Source organism: Homarus americanus, unplaced genomic scaffold (assembly GCF_018991925.1).
Source record: "Homarus americanus isolate GMGI-L3 unplaced genomic scaffold, GMGI_Hamer_2.0 scaffold32583, whole genome shotgun sequence".
Taxonomy (NCBI): Eukaryota; Metazoa; Arthropoda; class Malacostraca; order Decapoda; family Nephropidae; genus Homarus; species Homarus americanus.
The window spans coordinates 23,854,887-23,869,126 of NW_024713129.1; the positions used below are offsets into that span (position 1 = coordinate 23,854,887).

The 14,240-nt window shown below is 39.9% G+C and overlaps 1 protein-coding gene across 1 annotated transcript in view; it reads left to right on the top strand.

Moving 5' to 3' along the window:
- Positions 1-9,299, top strand: part of LOC121869533 — a 70,682-nt gene extending 61,383 nt beyond the window's left edge. Inside the window, exons 5-6 of the mRNA XM_042370906.1 lie at positions 4,127-4,364; positions 7,677-9,299. Coding sequence (XP_042226840.1) covers positions 4,127-4,364; positions 7,677-7,925 — 487 coding nt within the window. The 3' untranslated portion in view covers positions 7,926-9,299. The remainder of the gene's footprint in view (positions 1-4,126; positions 4,365-7,676) is intronic.
- The last annotated feature ends 4,941 nt before the right edge of the window (positions 9,300-14,240 follow it).

Sequence of the window (14,240 nt, forward strand, 5' to 3'; positions counted from 1 at the left end):
TGTTCACCCCACTGGCTAAATTGGCACTGGCACGAGTAAGGAAGGCAGCCAAGTTGGTGGAAAAGAGAGTTGGCGCCAGTACACACCCTTGTTTAACCCCTGTTTGGATGGGGAAGAACTCAGACTGGGTGCCGTTGTGCAGGACGCTGCCGTTCATACCATCATGGAGTTGTTTCACTATGTTGATGAATTTTGGTGAGCAGCCATAATGGCTGAAGGTCCACCAGAGGGCTTCTCTGTTGACAGAGTCAAAGGCCTTGGTTAGGTCAGTGAAGGCCATGTACAGGTAACGACACTGTTCTCTGCACTTTTCCTGTATTTGGCGGGCAGCAAAGATCATGTCAGTGGTACCAGGTAATGGTCTAAAATCACATTTAGATTCCGGGAGGAAATTTTCCGCCTCAGGAAGAAGTCTGTTTTGGAGGACTCGAGCGATAATCTTGCCAGCTACGGACAGCAGTGAGATCCCACGGTATTTGCCACAGTTCTGACAGGTCTCCCTTGTTCTTATAAATATTGATAATGGAGGCGTCTTTAAGAGCTTGGGGGATTTCCTCCTTTTCCCATATATTCTCCAGGAGAGAGTGGAGATAGCTGGTAAGCAGAGGTCTTCCTGCTTTATACACCTTGGCAGGGATTCCATCAGGCCTGAGGCTTTGTTATTTTTCATCTGATTGATGGTAGTAACTACCTCATCCAGGGATGGAGGATAGCTGAGGTGGGTCAGCTCTGGATGCTGAGGGACCTGCTGGGTAGTCAGGACATCCACATAGGTGTTTCGGTTGAGCAATGAATAGTAATGCTCTTTCCAGCACTGAAGGAGGTCTTCATCGTCTTGAATTGTGAAGTTGCCGTCAGATGAGTGGAGGTGGGCTGCGCCACGAGTGATTGACCCATAAAATGTTTTAATGGAATTGAAGAATTCATGCATCTTGTGCTGATCTGCAATTTTTTGTATTTCACATGCTTTATTTTTAAGCCAGTCATTCTTTAGATTGCGAAGTTCCCGCTGGGCTGCCGCTTTCTTCTTGTGGAAGGTATCAGCTTTGGTTCGAGACTGAGGGTTGTTCTGCCAGTCAGTAAAAGCAGCACATTTATCATTGATGAGTACTTTGATTGCCAGATCATTTTCATCAAACAGGTCCTAGTGTATATTCTTTTGATCTGGCCGAGGGTCTCTCTGCAAGTTTTTGTCATAACAGTATTAAGAGTTTCCCATTCGGCACTGGGATTCGCGTTGTTTGCTGTTGGGTTATTTATAAGCCCTTGTTCGAGCTGCTCTCTGAAAGCATGTGCTACTGCTGGGTCCTCCAAACTTTTAGTATTAAAACCTCTTCTGGAGGCTTGCTGCCTTCGCCGTTTTGGGGCGACGTGAAGTGAGAGCTTGGCTCTGATAAGTTGATGATCAGTGCCACAGTGGTCTGAGCCACGCATGGCACGGGTGATGAGGACATCTCGGTGATCTCTTTCTCTGACAATGATGTAGTCAATGAGATGCCAGTGTCTGGATCGTGGGTGTTGCCACGAACCCTTGAACTTGTCGGCCTGCTTAAACAAGGTATTGTTGATAGTGAGGTTGTGTGCAACACACTTGCTGAGGAGGAGTAGGCCATTGGGATTACACTTGCCTAGTCCATTTCTCCCTATGGTTCCCTGCCAAATGTTAGCATCTCTGCCATCTCTGGCATTGAAGCCACCAAGGAGCACAACCTTGTCTTCTCTGGGGATAGAGGTTAGCACTCTGTCAAGGTCGGCATAAAATCCTCCTGGATGTCATCCTCTGCATCCAGTGTTGGGGCGTATGCACTGATGAAAAAGGCATGATGTGAGTGATTCAGTGGGACTCGTAGCTTCATGAGGCGCTCGTTGATCCCAATAGGCATTTCAGTTAGCCTGTGTAGGATGTGTTGGCGGATGGCAAAACCAACTCCATAAATGCGATTTCTCTCTGCAGCAGGATAACCTTTCCAGAAGAAGGTGTAGCCAGAACCCCGTTCTGTGAGTTGGCCCTCATCTGGGAGCTTGGACTCACTGATGGCTTCTATGTTGATGTTATACCTAGCCAGCTCTTTTGCCACAATGGCAGTTCTTCTTTCAGGACGCGCATTTGTGCCAGTATCCAAAAGGGTCCTGACATTCCATGCAGCAATCATAAGAGGTTGTATGGTTTTTTTTTTTTTTATCTGTGATTTTGATTGTTTTTCGACCTCATAAGGACAACCTTACTGGGTGTGGTTGCCCAGTCAGGTTGGGTTTTTAGGCAGGTTATGTTTAGGGCATTTTTTATAGCCCCCTCCCCATTTGGGGTGAGCATAGTGGCTCCTCGAAAGGGCTGCTCAGTCGCACAAACAGGACTGGATTGCACTGCTGCCTAGAACACAGTGCATAAACGACCATCTTATTTGTGCCCTCCATGTGCAGAGTTGTGACTAGAGACTCTCGGTAGTCATCTCTCTCTGTCTCCGTTGCACTCGTCCATCTCCATAGGACTTTTAGGGGGTATAGGGGTTTTGATGATGATGAGAGGTATGATAAGCCGAATGATGGCTGCGCGTGAGTTGTAACCACACATCTTGGCTCTATCTTTTTCTGATCCAGTGGTGCAAGTGTTGGAATGACTGGGGAGAGGGTGAGTTGCAATGGACTGCCGATAGCCCAGTTTGTTGGGTTTCGCCCTAGTAGCCTGTCCATCAGGCATTGCCTTCGTCTGCTGGTGTAGTTGTTGGGTTTCCATGGTGGTCATCTCTTCTGCTTATACCGCCATTGGGGGTCTTGTTGGAGTTCTGTAAGCATGTCTGCCTGATGCGGGGATCCACCGAAAATTTTTTGTTCAGGGTTTACTCCCGTAGCCTTATACCTGCCAAGGTTAATCCTCAAGACAGCGGGGCAGTGGTTGGTAGGCGCCAGGACGTGTCCACATGCTACTGGGCCCGGGCCCACTGCTACTCAAGATTCCCTGTTGGTCTAGATTGGGCCCAGAAGGCACCCAGTTACCGTGTGTTGCCACGAGGAGGTACAACAGGAGTCTTGATTGTGAGGAGGCTGTGTTCTGGCAGGGGAGGACTTATGCAAGTTGCTTCCCTGTTGTCCACGAGGGTTAGCCAGCGGCGGCAGCTGAAAGCGAGAGGGAGTAAGCAGTGCCTGCACCTTAACACTAACATAATGCTGCTATACTAGATGCATTTCACCACCCTGTGTGTGACACACACACACACACACACACACACACACACACACACACACACACACACACACACAGAACTAGTGCGCCATTCTTTTTGCTTTCGTCAATTATAAACAGAGACGATGCTTCTTTCAATGTTTTTTGTTGTATGTATCATCTGTAGGGTCCCACAGACAACGATGATTTCTTATATTCTCTGTCATAAATTCTTCGGACAAGCATGTTCACAGAGGAAAAGATGCAGTACAAATGTCTTAAACAGACCGCTCAATGGAAACAAAAATATCAGATGTATTTACGAAAATTTACACGTAAGCAATTTATTAATAAAATTTACAGAATACTGTACTTTTATATTTTATGTGGCTCGATATTTATTTTACATAAATATCCTAATTATCGAGTATAGATTTTGACTTGACCACAAAAATTGGTGCAAGCCAGTCATGCAGAAATGATATGCTCCATCTGAGCTAGACATTGTAGAAAAATTGACATCTCATGAATTAACTCGAGAAAATTTGAAAGTTGACGAAGAAAGTGCTCGTGTGATGCTGCCTTTATTTACAAAATGGACCTTGGTGTTTCATTACAGTACTTTATTTTAATGCTGATTGCTGTGTCATTGTTGAGCAAAGATAGCTATATGTGAACAAAGTGGGATATTTTCATACTGTGGTCAGTTTAGATAAATTGATAAACCCTGTATAATATGAGTCATGTATGAGAGTGATGCTCAAAATATGTATGAATGAAGATTTTAGAGTACCTTGTCTTCTGTTATATTGAGAAGGAATGTTCACCTCCTGGAGAAATTTTAAGCATGTTAGTACTGTATATATCTTTTAGAGATGAGTACATGTAGGTAAATTATCAAACAAAGAGGAGTTGGTTAAAATTTTAAAAGGATACTGATTGGAATCATTAAATTTTTCTTTGCAGTATTGAAGAGAAGGAGTGCAATTACCCACCAGTGTTTCAACGCTGGTTTACAGCCCAGGCTGTAGAAATTGCTCGCCGCTGCGTTGAACCCCCTGCAAAAAGGAGACCCAAGGATCCTCCTTTTGTACTGAAACCCTCAATGGAACCTGTAGTGTCTTTCTTAATTGATGAAGCCCATAAATATGTTGACTTAGACTGTAAATTTTGTGGCAAGAAAACATTGCCTGATGACCCAAAGGTAAGCTTAAGTGGTACACAGATGTTTGAATGATTAGGATAATGAAGGTTATGTGACATGGCAAAAACTGATGTGCTCCACCAAAGAATTCTTAGGATTCAGTGATAAAATTACTGTATAAGAGCAGAGACCTAAAAAGATCAATAAAGATTACAAAGGCATTAGCTTATGAGTGTCAAGTAAGCTGTAAGGTACTGTGGTCCAGTGGCAACAAGAATAACATCCAGCTGTAAAACTTACTTTAAATATACATGATGGAAACTGTGACACTTTGCCCTTAGGTAATCATGGCAGACCTATGTAAGATTTGAAAATGACTGTAAAATACTGATGGTGATGATAGTGAAATGTTAGAAATCTGACATTCCAAAAATCAGAAATTCTCAGAAACTGGCAATATTTTATCTCATGATTTAGCAAATAAACCCAAAATCAGAATGCCTGGCTGTAGTTCCTGGTATTGCCTCTCTGTTGTCTGGTACTGTTCTTGCCTGTACTGCTGCTCATTCATATCTTAGATCTCCTGAGCTTATGTTGGTGTGTCTCAAGTCAGTTTAAGTCATTACACTCAAGGCATTTAAGCCTCATTATATTCAAAAGGTTAAAGTATCACTCAAGGGTTTAAATCATCCCACACAAGGGTTAAATCATCACACACAAGATGTTAATTAATTTCACCCAAGGGGTTAAATCATCCACACTCAAGGGTTAAATCATCACACTCAAGGGGTTAAATCATTACACTCAAGGGTTAAATCATCATACTCAAGGGGTTAAATCATCATACTGAAAAGGGTAAATCATCATGCTCAAGGGTTTATTGAAAGAGCATGGCAGCCGGAAGGCTGAAAATATACAGTTATATAATTGGTGAATGAGTCTCTTGATTTACAAGTAAAATAAGTGATACAAATATGATATATAATAACAAGGTGGGGAGAAGCTCAAACTACAGGGCATTTCAACATAGTGACAGTGCAAAAAGTAAGATTGACTGGGAGTGAATACACTGGTTGATTACAAGTTATTGATAATTTTTACAATGGTTGGGACTGGGCTGTTCTCATAGCGATCAGTTCGTGCTCGTATGGGCTTTTTAATGACAGTCCAGTAGTTTGATGAAGTGACAATTGTAATATGCTACTATTCATCAAATGACTGTCAATGACGATTGCTATATTGCTTATATATTAATTAATATTACAACTTCAATCCCAGACACCCTAACACCACCCACGCACCCCCGTATTGTTTGACATAAATTGATGCGTGGTTGACTGCGTGGTGGTGAATTAAAATATCAGTTGTTGAGGAGCTTAGTGCTCTGCAACACTGGTGCATGTTACCACTTCTTTCCACTCCATCTCTGTAATCACCCACACCTTTCTGCTTTCTCACTCCATATTTTAAAATCTTATGTAATGTAATGTTGAAGGTATACATTGTGTTAAATGTAAGTACAGTCGACCCCCATTAAAACGGACCCCTTTAATCCGGATATCTGATAAATCGGACGATATCTGAATTAAGCGAGGAACTGTCTGTCAAATTTCTGGTTCTGGGATTGTCCGATAGATGGCTCGCGTGCGCCAGACCGCCAGTCATTCTTGACTTAGCACCATATTCGAGTGTCAGTTTTGTGTTGCCCTGCAATTTTCGTTGATATTTCAGTGATTAGGCATCTTTCAGCCTTGCATTTTACATCATGTCTTCAAGGGGGAGTAATACGCCGAAGAAGAAGTATGTGACCCTTTCTGTGAACCAGAAACTGGAACTTATAAGGAAGTTAGAGGCTGGTGCTTCGGTGTCTAGAGTTTGTGACGAGTATGGTGTTAAAAAGTTAACAGTTTTGGACATAGGCAAGTTATATGATATTTACAGTATTTTCTGTATTTTTGTTACTGTGTATCATGTTCAGCGTACGGTGTATATACGGTACAGTGAGTTCTGCTATAACGAGTGTTTTGACAACGCGAATTGGCTCTAACTCAATTTATGAATAGAGGAACGATATTTGTATAATGCGAACGCTTGTTTGCTGTAATGCGATTTTTGCTTACTATTTCTCCAATTTTGTGGTATTAACTGTGAATATGGTAAAGAAGAATATCTCCAAGAAGCGTTCTGGTGATCGCATTCCCGGTGATGATCGTAAAAGAAAGGCTATAACCCTTGAGGAGAAGCTCGATGTTATCAACCTCAAAATCATCCTTCTCCCCCATCAAGTTATATTCATTTTTTTCAAGGTAAAGTGTTACATTTACTGTATGATTTCATTATTAGATATGAATGTAACATTAATTTAGACTGCTAACCTTTGTGTTAGGCTAACTACTAAATTTTTTTCGATTTCGAGTAGTAATCTGCACCTAACCCTATTTTCTCCATAAGCCCTGTTATTTCTATTACGCAAATTTCTATAACAATGTTTTACAAGAACACAACTATCGCGTTATAGCAGAACTGACTGTACTGTATTTCCAATATCATATACGTAGGCCTATGCAGTATTAACCTAACCTAAACCGGTTAATTCGGACAATCGGTTAAAATGGACACCCTTCCCCCCTAATTAGTCCATTTTAATGAGGGTTGACTGTATAAAAAATACTGTATTTTAGCTTTCATGTTTATTCAAGACATCTTCAGGTCCTGAGACCTACTAATCCCCCATCCGACAATGGGTGATCTGACATTGTATCAGGTCAGTAATATGAGACCACTAATACCACACCCTACCTCCACCTGACATTGTGTCAGGTCAGGTCAGTTACATGAGACCCACTAATCCCTCACAGCTCATAGGGAGTGGAAAATACGTACCAGTCTTTGCTCTAACACACAGCTTCAATCATGACCATATCATATAGATTTTTTTTTTAGATTCTTGGAAAACTCCCCAGCACACAGAAACATTATGAGGATGTAGGCTAGTGTTTGTCTGTGCAAGAAGCATAGTTTAGACACTAGGAAAGTATTTTCAGTAACCGGAAATATTTCCGGGGATGGGGGATTTTTCCGGGTTTGGGAAAGTCACCTGGTTAGCTGGAAATCTCTCATCCCCGGAAATGCTCTGAACCAATTGTTCTAGCTAATGGGAATATCACTGTATACCATACATCATTGGTTGCACTATAAATTGGGTTACCACTCAACAGAGTGGTTATACATTTTCACTAATTATCACTTCTTGGTTGGATATATAATCAATGAAGTAATTGTTTGCTCATTTGAATTAATTTCCTTTTTATTAACTTTAGACAGACTATGTAAGTTTTTAAGTTATGTAAACTCAGTCATCTTTTATTTCAGAATATAGTGTGTGATGAATCAGCAGAGATGCACATAGAGCGTATATACTGCGGCCACGTATACCACAACAAATGCCTTGATACATTTATCAAAAGCCCACCTTTCCAAAAAGGCAAGAATTGCCACACATGTGGGGCAAGGATTTATCACGATAAATGGAAATTGACCTCTGAGACAGTTGAGGCCAGATGGGCACACAAGCAAGCTAAACAGAGAGAGCTGGATGAAGTTGTTGATTTTCTTAGCTAATATTTACAATGTGATGAAATTTTGTAGTTAGCATTTATATATAAAGTAAACTTTTGGTTAGATATGCAGTAAATTTCGTCAGATCCACTGGTTTAGGCTGCTACATACCCCACAGATTGTAAATACTGTATTGCAAATTAGAAATAATTAGGACCTGTGGGAAATATGGGTTTATGTTATTGGTCCTGAATTATTACCCTAAAATTAATACTGTATACTGTACTTCTTTCCAAAATTGGCTTTCCACATGATATGTAACATAAACATGGAAAATATTTATTTAAGAAATACGTAGGTAAAAAAAATTTAACAAAATTATAGGTGTTGTGACAGAAGACATGCTTCCTGAGCTGTGAGAGGCAACATTAACCTAACCATAACAAACCTTCCATGGGTGGATGAGCTAAGTGATCAAAACAACACCTTTGTATACTTGTCTGAAAGAGATAGGCTTTCCTTATCTCCATCTCTATTCTTTATTTCCACCTCAGAGAACAAGTTAGAGAAGATTGAGGAGGGAAATAGAAAGAGAGAAAGGGAGAGGTCTTCTACTACCTCTCTCTCTCTCTCTTTCTCTCTCATTCATGTATGGAAGTGGGAAGAGAGCGTCAGAATATTATGTTGAAGGTGATTTTATGTTCCTGGGGTCATTCTATTTGTTGTATAATTATATTTAATACATTTCTTTTTATAATAGCACACTGAAATATTTGGATTTTCCTTCAAAAGCGAATTAAAGAATCACAAAAATTGGATGAAAGATAAAAAAAAAGGGAAGTAAACATGAAGCCATGATTAGTGTGGTAGACACTTATGATTGTGGAGTGTCTGGGGAAAGTGTACAGTATAGGGGTGGCAGAGGTACAGTCTGGGCCAGGAATTCGTGATACAGTCGGCCGCTGGGTGAACAGGTTGTTCTGCCCTTACTTGATAGCAAGTCACTGTGCCAAACCTCCCCACCAAAATATTATATATTATATGGTTTATTTCATTCAGTAAACATGATATTAGCATCACACTTAATCTTCACAGTGTAGATTAATATAACCCTTTCCTTTTCTATTTCTAATTTCTCTATTCTTTTTTTCACCCTCTAGGCCCTGATGTGGGTCGTTGACCTGTGCCCGGGTGGGCCAATCCCCGTAAAAAAAAATAATAAACATTAGTAGTGTCGTCAGCTCATATTAATAAATAGTTATACAGTAGAATGTCGATTTAAAGCGATTCAAATAAAGATTATTGATTTAAAGCGACGCCCAAAATTAAGGACAATGCTTAAATTTAAAGCGAATCTTTCCTATTTTGCGCGAGTCAATTTGGCGCATCATATTTTCAAATTTGCGCCTAATGTTTCTCTGGGCACGCTACACTGTCCTAAGGGCAAAGCTGTATTGTACATGTACTCAAAATACAGTATAGTCTCGGTATACGCGGTCAATTAAACCCGTGGAGCTCCGCGTAAAACGAGAAACGCATAAACGAAATAACAGAACATATGGGATTAATTGAAATAGAGACCGGGCCGACCCCCAAACTCCACTTTTTCCGACACAATACATACGTTGTAGTAAAAATAACATCTTAATTTTATGATGGTATGCACACACAATTAATATTTAAGAGAAATATCAATAATATTAGGTTTTTTTAACACTTACGTTAGTAGAAGAGATGGCTGGGCACACGTGGATGGGGGGTTGGTTCCGAGGCAGAGGGCAGATTATTGGCCCTCACCTGTATCACTTGTATCACTTGTATCACCTGTTTCACTATCCACCACAGAGGCTTGCAGGGCCTCTTTGTCAAACCCCTCAAAGTCCATATCCTCACTATCACTGACTTGGGCTGGCTGTGGTGGGTGGCGAGTGAAGAACTCGGTAATGTTTTGTTGACTGGGCGACCTTGTGCGCACCCTGCCCGCGCCGCTTCCCGCGTAAGTGATGGAATGTACCGCGTAACTAATAATTGCCGGCCTGGCCAGGTGCCGCGTAAATGATCAAACGTGTAAAGGAAATCCGCGTAAATCGAGACTACAGGTACTCCCCGACTTACAAAGGGGTTAGGGACCGACATCCAGGTCATAAGTCGAAATGGTTGTAAGTCGAAAATGCTTAAATAACACATAGAAAATCGAAAATTTAGGTCTCTCTTTCTTTTCAGCACCACAAAACACTCACTTTTAAGCTTGCCAGCCATTTTAAAGTGAATTACAGATGAAAATTTTGTCTCTGTACTGACTTTGGGACTCAAAAATACATAATTTGACCACATTTTAGTACGCCTGAGGCGATCGTAAGTGCAGGTGGGCGTAAGTCGAGTTGGTCGTAAGTCGGGAACTACCTGTATACTATAATGTACTAAATGATTACTACAGTAGAAGTCCATAAATCCGGACTGCTTGGGGATTGGGTTGGTCCGGATTTTTGGACTATCCGGACTCTCAGGCAGTACTTTTAAAATTCAAATTTAATGAGGAATAAAGAAGAGATGAACAGGTACATTTTGATAGTTTATTCATTAGCAAATATAGCATGCTTCATTTATCAAAACGAGCAGTTTTAAGGAAAAAGCTGTGAATTCTAGAATTTTAGTCTTTGCCTTTTTTATATCATAAATTGTTTACTTTCCAGTGTCGTATGTTTCCATTAGAACAGTATTGCTCACACCATGTTCTAGTTTCTTAGTTATTTCAAGTTTGTCACTCAATTTCAACGTGTTCTTCTTTCTCTTCACACAACGAAGTTTATCTACTTTAGGAGCCATTATTATGGGCTTGTACAGTATAGTACTCTGTAAATGAAAAGAGTAGGACTCAAAATTACATACATTGTCACAGTTTGATTGCTCTTTTTAAAGTGGCGACCGCGTGGTCGCTTGTTGTCGCTGTGCAGCTGTGGCACTCACGCATGCGCACATACACACAAAAGCCCGCTAAAAAAAAAAAAAAAAAAAAAAAATTGAATTTCCTAAAAGTCCGGATTCTCGGGTGGTCCGGATTTCTGGCATCCAGATTTTTGGACTTTTACTGTAACTTTTTGTCAAGTGCAAACTATAGCATGTTTATATTCAAATTAATCACTATCATATAAGAATTTCAGCAATGTAAATTATATTCTCCCTGGTCACTTCTCTGACATTAAAAACAAAAAATCCATCTAAAGGACATAAATAAACAAATAAATACAGTAAGATCTCATATTTCACATTTTTGAATTTCGCGAGCACTACCTAATGTAACCAAGCCTTATATTTGGCGTAAAATATGAGTTTCGCGTAAAATATCACGAGTTTCGCGAGATCCAGCCAGCTGAACGCTGGCCACCGTCTTGAATGACGTCACAGCCCTCATACCAGTTGGTCATTTCTGTTACAACGAGTGTTTTATCAAAGCGAATTGGTTGTAACGCGATTGATGAATAGGGGAACGCTGTTTGCAAAACGAGAACTTTTGCATTCAAATGATGGCTATAACACGATTCCATCCTCAATGTTTTGAGCGTGGCGTAGGGTTATGTAATGTTTACAGTTCACGTTCGACATCACATGTTCAACTGATTCGTGTCTTTTGTTTGTGAAGTGTTTTTTGAGAGACTGTAAATTTTTTTCTTTTTTTTAAATTTAACTGTTACCCATAAATACTGTATGAAAAGAAAAAGTTAAAAGAATGTTTTGCAGTGAGGACTAATAACGGTTTACACCAGCGCTCTCTGTTTACATCACGTGATCAGTTGAATCACGTGGTTTCTGTCAATTGCTCCGTGATTTTCGCTATTTTCTCGAATTTTGTTGTGTTAGCGATGAATATGGAAAGACAAGGTAAGAAGATTGTTTCCAAGAAGCGTTCTAGTGATTGAATTGCCGGTGGTGAACGCAAAAGAGGTTTACAAGAAAGCAACTATCGCGTTGTAGCTCGCGCCATCCTAGCGACCGGTCGGGCTGCTATTGTGTGCTTTTTTGGGTGGTGTTACCACCTGTCGAGTCAAGATAATGGCCTCTACCTCTACTGGGGTCCTACTGGTGCTGGTGGGACAGACCCATCTTAGCGGCCATATAAGGAAAAGGAGAAGCGGGACTATCATAAGGGACCTAAGTTTGCCAAGTACTCAATGCAGGATAAGCAGCTTGTGATTAAATAACTTGAGGAAGGCCTAAAAACTAGTTTCCGGAAAGCACAATCAGGTCAATAAAGGCAGAATTTGTATCATTTGGAGGTTATAAATGGGAAAATCAAAGGTTGATGTAGAGTGGCCAGTCTATATTGTTATTTTTCCCATTAGTTTATGTATTTGCATTTGGCGAATTTGAATTTGGCAAAATTTTTTTCATTCTATATTACAGTGGGGTATGCTATAACGAACGGATCCTACTACGAATATTCCTATAACGAACGCTTTTACCTATAAAATTGAGAATGCTATAACGAACGAAACTCCTACAACGAACATTATTTAAAAAAAATAATAATTTTTTTTTTTTTTTTTACTAATTTATTGTTTTTTTTATTACAAGTATTAATGATATTCTTTATTTCAGGGGTTTAGATGCATATTTATGCACTTTTTTAAAAATTTAAAAATTTTATATTATATTTTTCAGTGTTAAGCGGTTGTATTTGGGGGCCTGGAACGGATTAATCCTATAACGAACGAATGCTATAACGAACAAAGTTCTAGAACCAATTAGACTCGTTATAGCATACCCCACTGTACTTGCGAAATGCAAGATCTTACTGTACTTTACTAGACCTTTGGCGCCAACTGGCAAACATGTCACTGTCACCTCCCCTCCCTCCCTCCCAGCCAAGGTTTGGTGGTTATACAGTAGGCTTAAGTTTTTATCTTATATAGTATCTCAGTCTAAAGTTAAGAAAATATAATTTGCATTGCTAGAATCCTTGCAAGACAGCGAATTAATTTGAATATAAACGTCATATATTTTGCACAAGAGTTAGAAATAAAATTTGCATGTCTAATGCGAACTATAGCATGTTTATATTCAAACTAATCACTATCTTATAGGAATTCCAGCAATGTTAATTATATTCTCCCAGGTCAGTTTAGTGATATTTATAAGAGAAAAAGTTAATGTCACTCTTAAGGACAGATAAATAAATAAGCATTAGACCTTGGCATCAACTGTCAAACATATCACCTCACATCCCTCCCTTCCCAGCCAGTAAACCGACCATTTCACATCCCTTAATTTTAGCTGTGTTGATTTATGAGTGTTTCTTTTAACATGATACACTTAGTCTCCAACTTACGACGGGGTTAGGGACCGACGACCAGGTCGTAAGTCGAAAATGCGAAAATAATACATAGAAAATCTAAAATGAAATACGGTACAGTAAAAGTAATCAATAATGAAAAATGATAAAGTGTGACTGTGTACTTATCTTTAATGTAGTCAGCTGAATGCACACGGGGCCCCAATAATTTTTCAATTAAACATGGAGACTACATTAATTGAATGAAGCTTGCTAACGTACTTGCTTGTTGAAGGTATTGGGTCATCTTTAGGGAGTGAAGAGGCAGCAGTGGTGGGGCATGAGGAGACAGCAGTGGGGGACTTCTTAAAATATATATCCAATTTAAACTGCACAGTTTGCCTTTTCTTTTCATTGTAAATCTCCCTGTAGCAAGCAAGTGCATCTTGGATCACTCTTGTCAACTTTTGCAAAACGCTCAACATTTTGATCCATTTCGTCAAACATTTGCATCCCCTTATTAATAGTAGCAAATGCCTCTGCCATTTGTTTCACTGAAAATTTTTGGGGGGTGCAGGTTCTTCTACATTTTGTCTCTCTTCTTCCTCTGCAATTTTCTGTGCATCCAGTTCAATAAGATCCCCGTTACTTAGCTCTTTTGCTACACTTTCCACCAACTGCTCAACATCTTCATTATCAATTTCTAACTGAAGCTGTTTACCTTTCTGCACTATCTTGTTATTAATCTCAGAAATTGCTTCATCTTCATTAAATCCTATGAAACTGTTCACATATCTTTTCAGAACCTTCTTCCATATTCCATTCATGTACTGACCTGTAACCTCATCCCATGCTGCAGCTATGTTCTTTATACATTTCAAAATGTTGTACTCCTTCCAATACTCTCTGAGTGTTTTCTCACCTTCAGTAGCATCAATAGCCTGAGCGAAAGTCGTATGTAAATAATACGCTTTAAAAGCAGCAAAAGCACCTTGATCCATGGGTTGGATGATAGAGGTAGTGTTAGGTGGAATGTAGACTACCTTAACATCAGGGTGCAGGTTGTCCAGGTGTGGTGGGTGTCCCAGAGCATTATCTAAAATTAATAA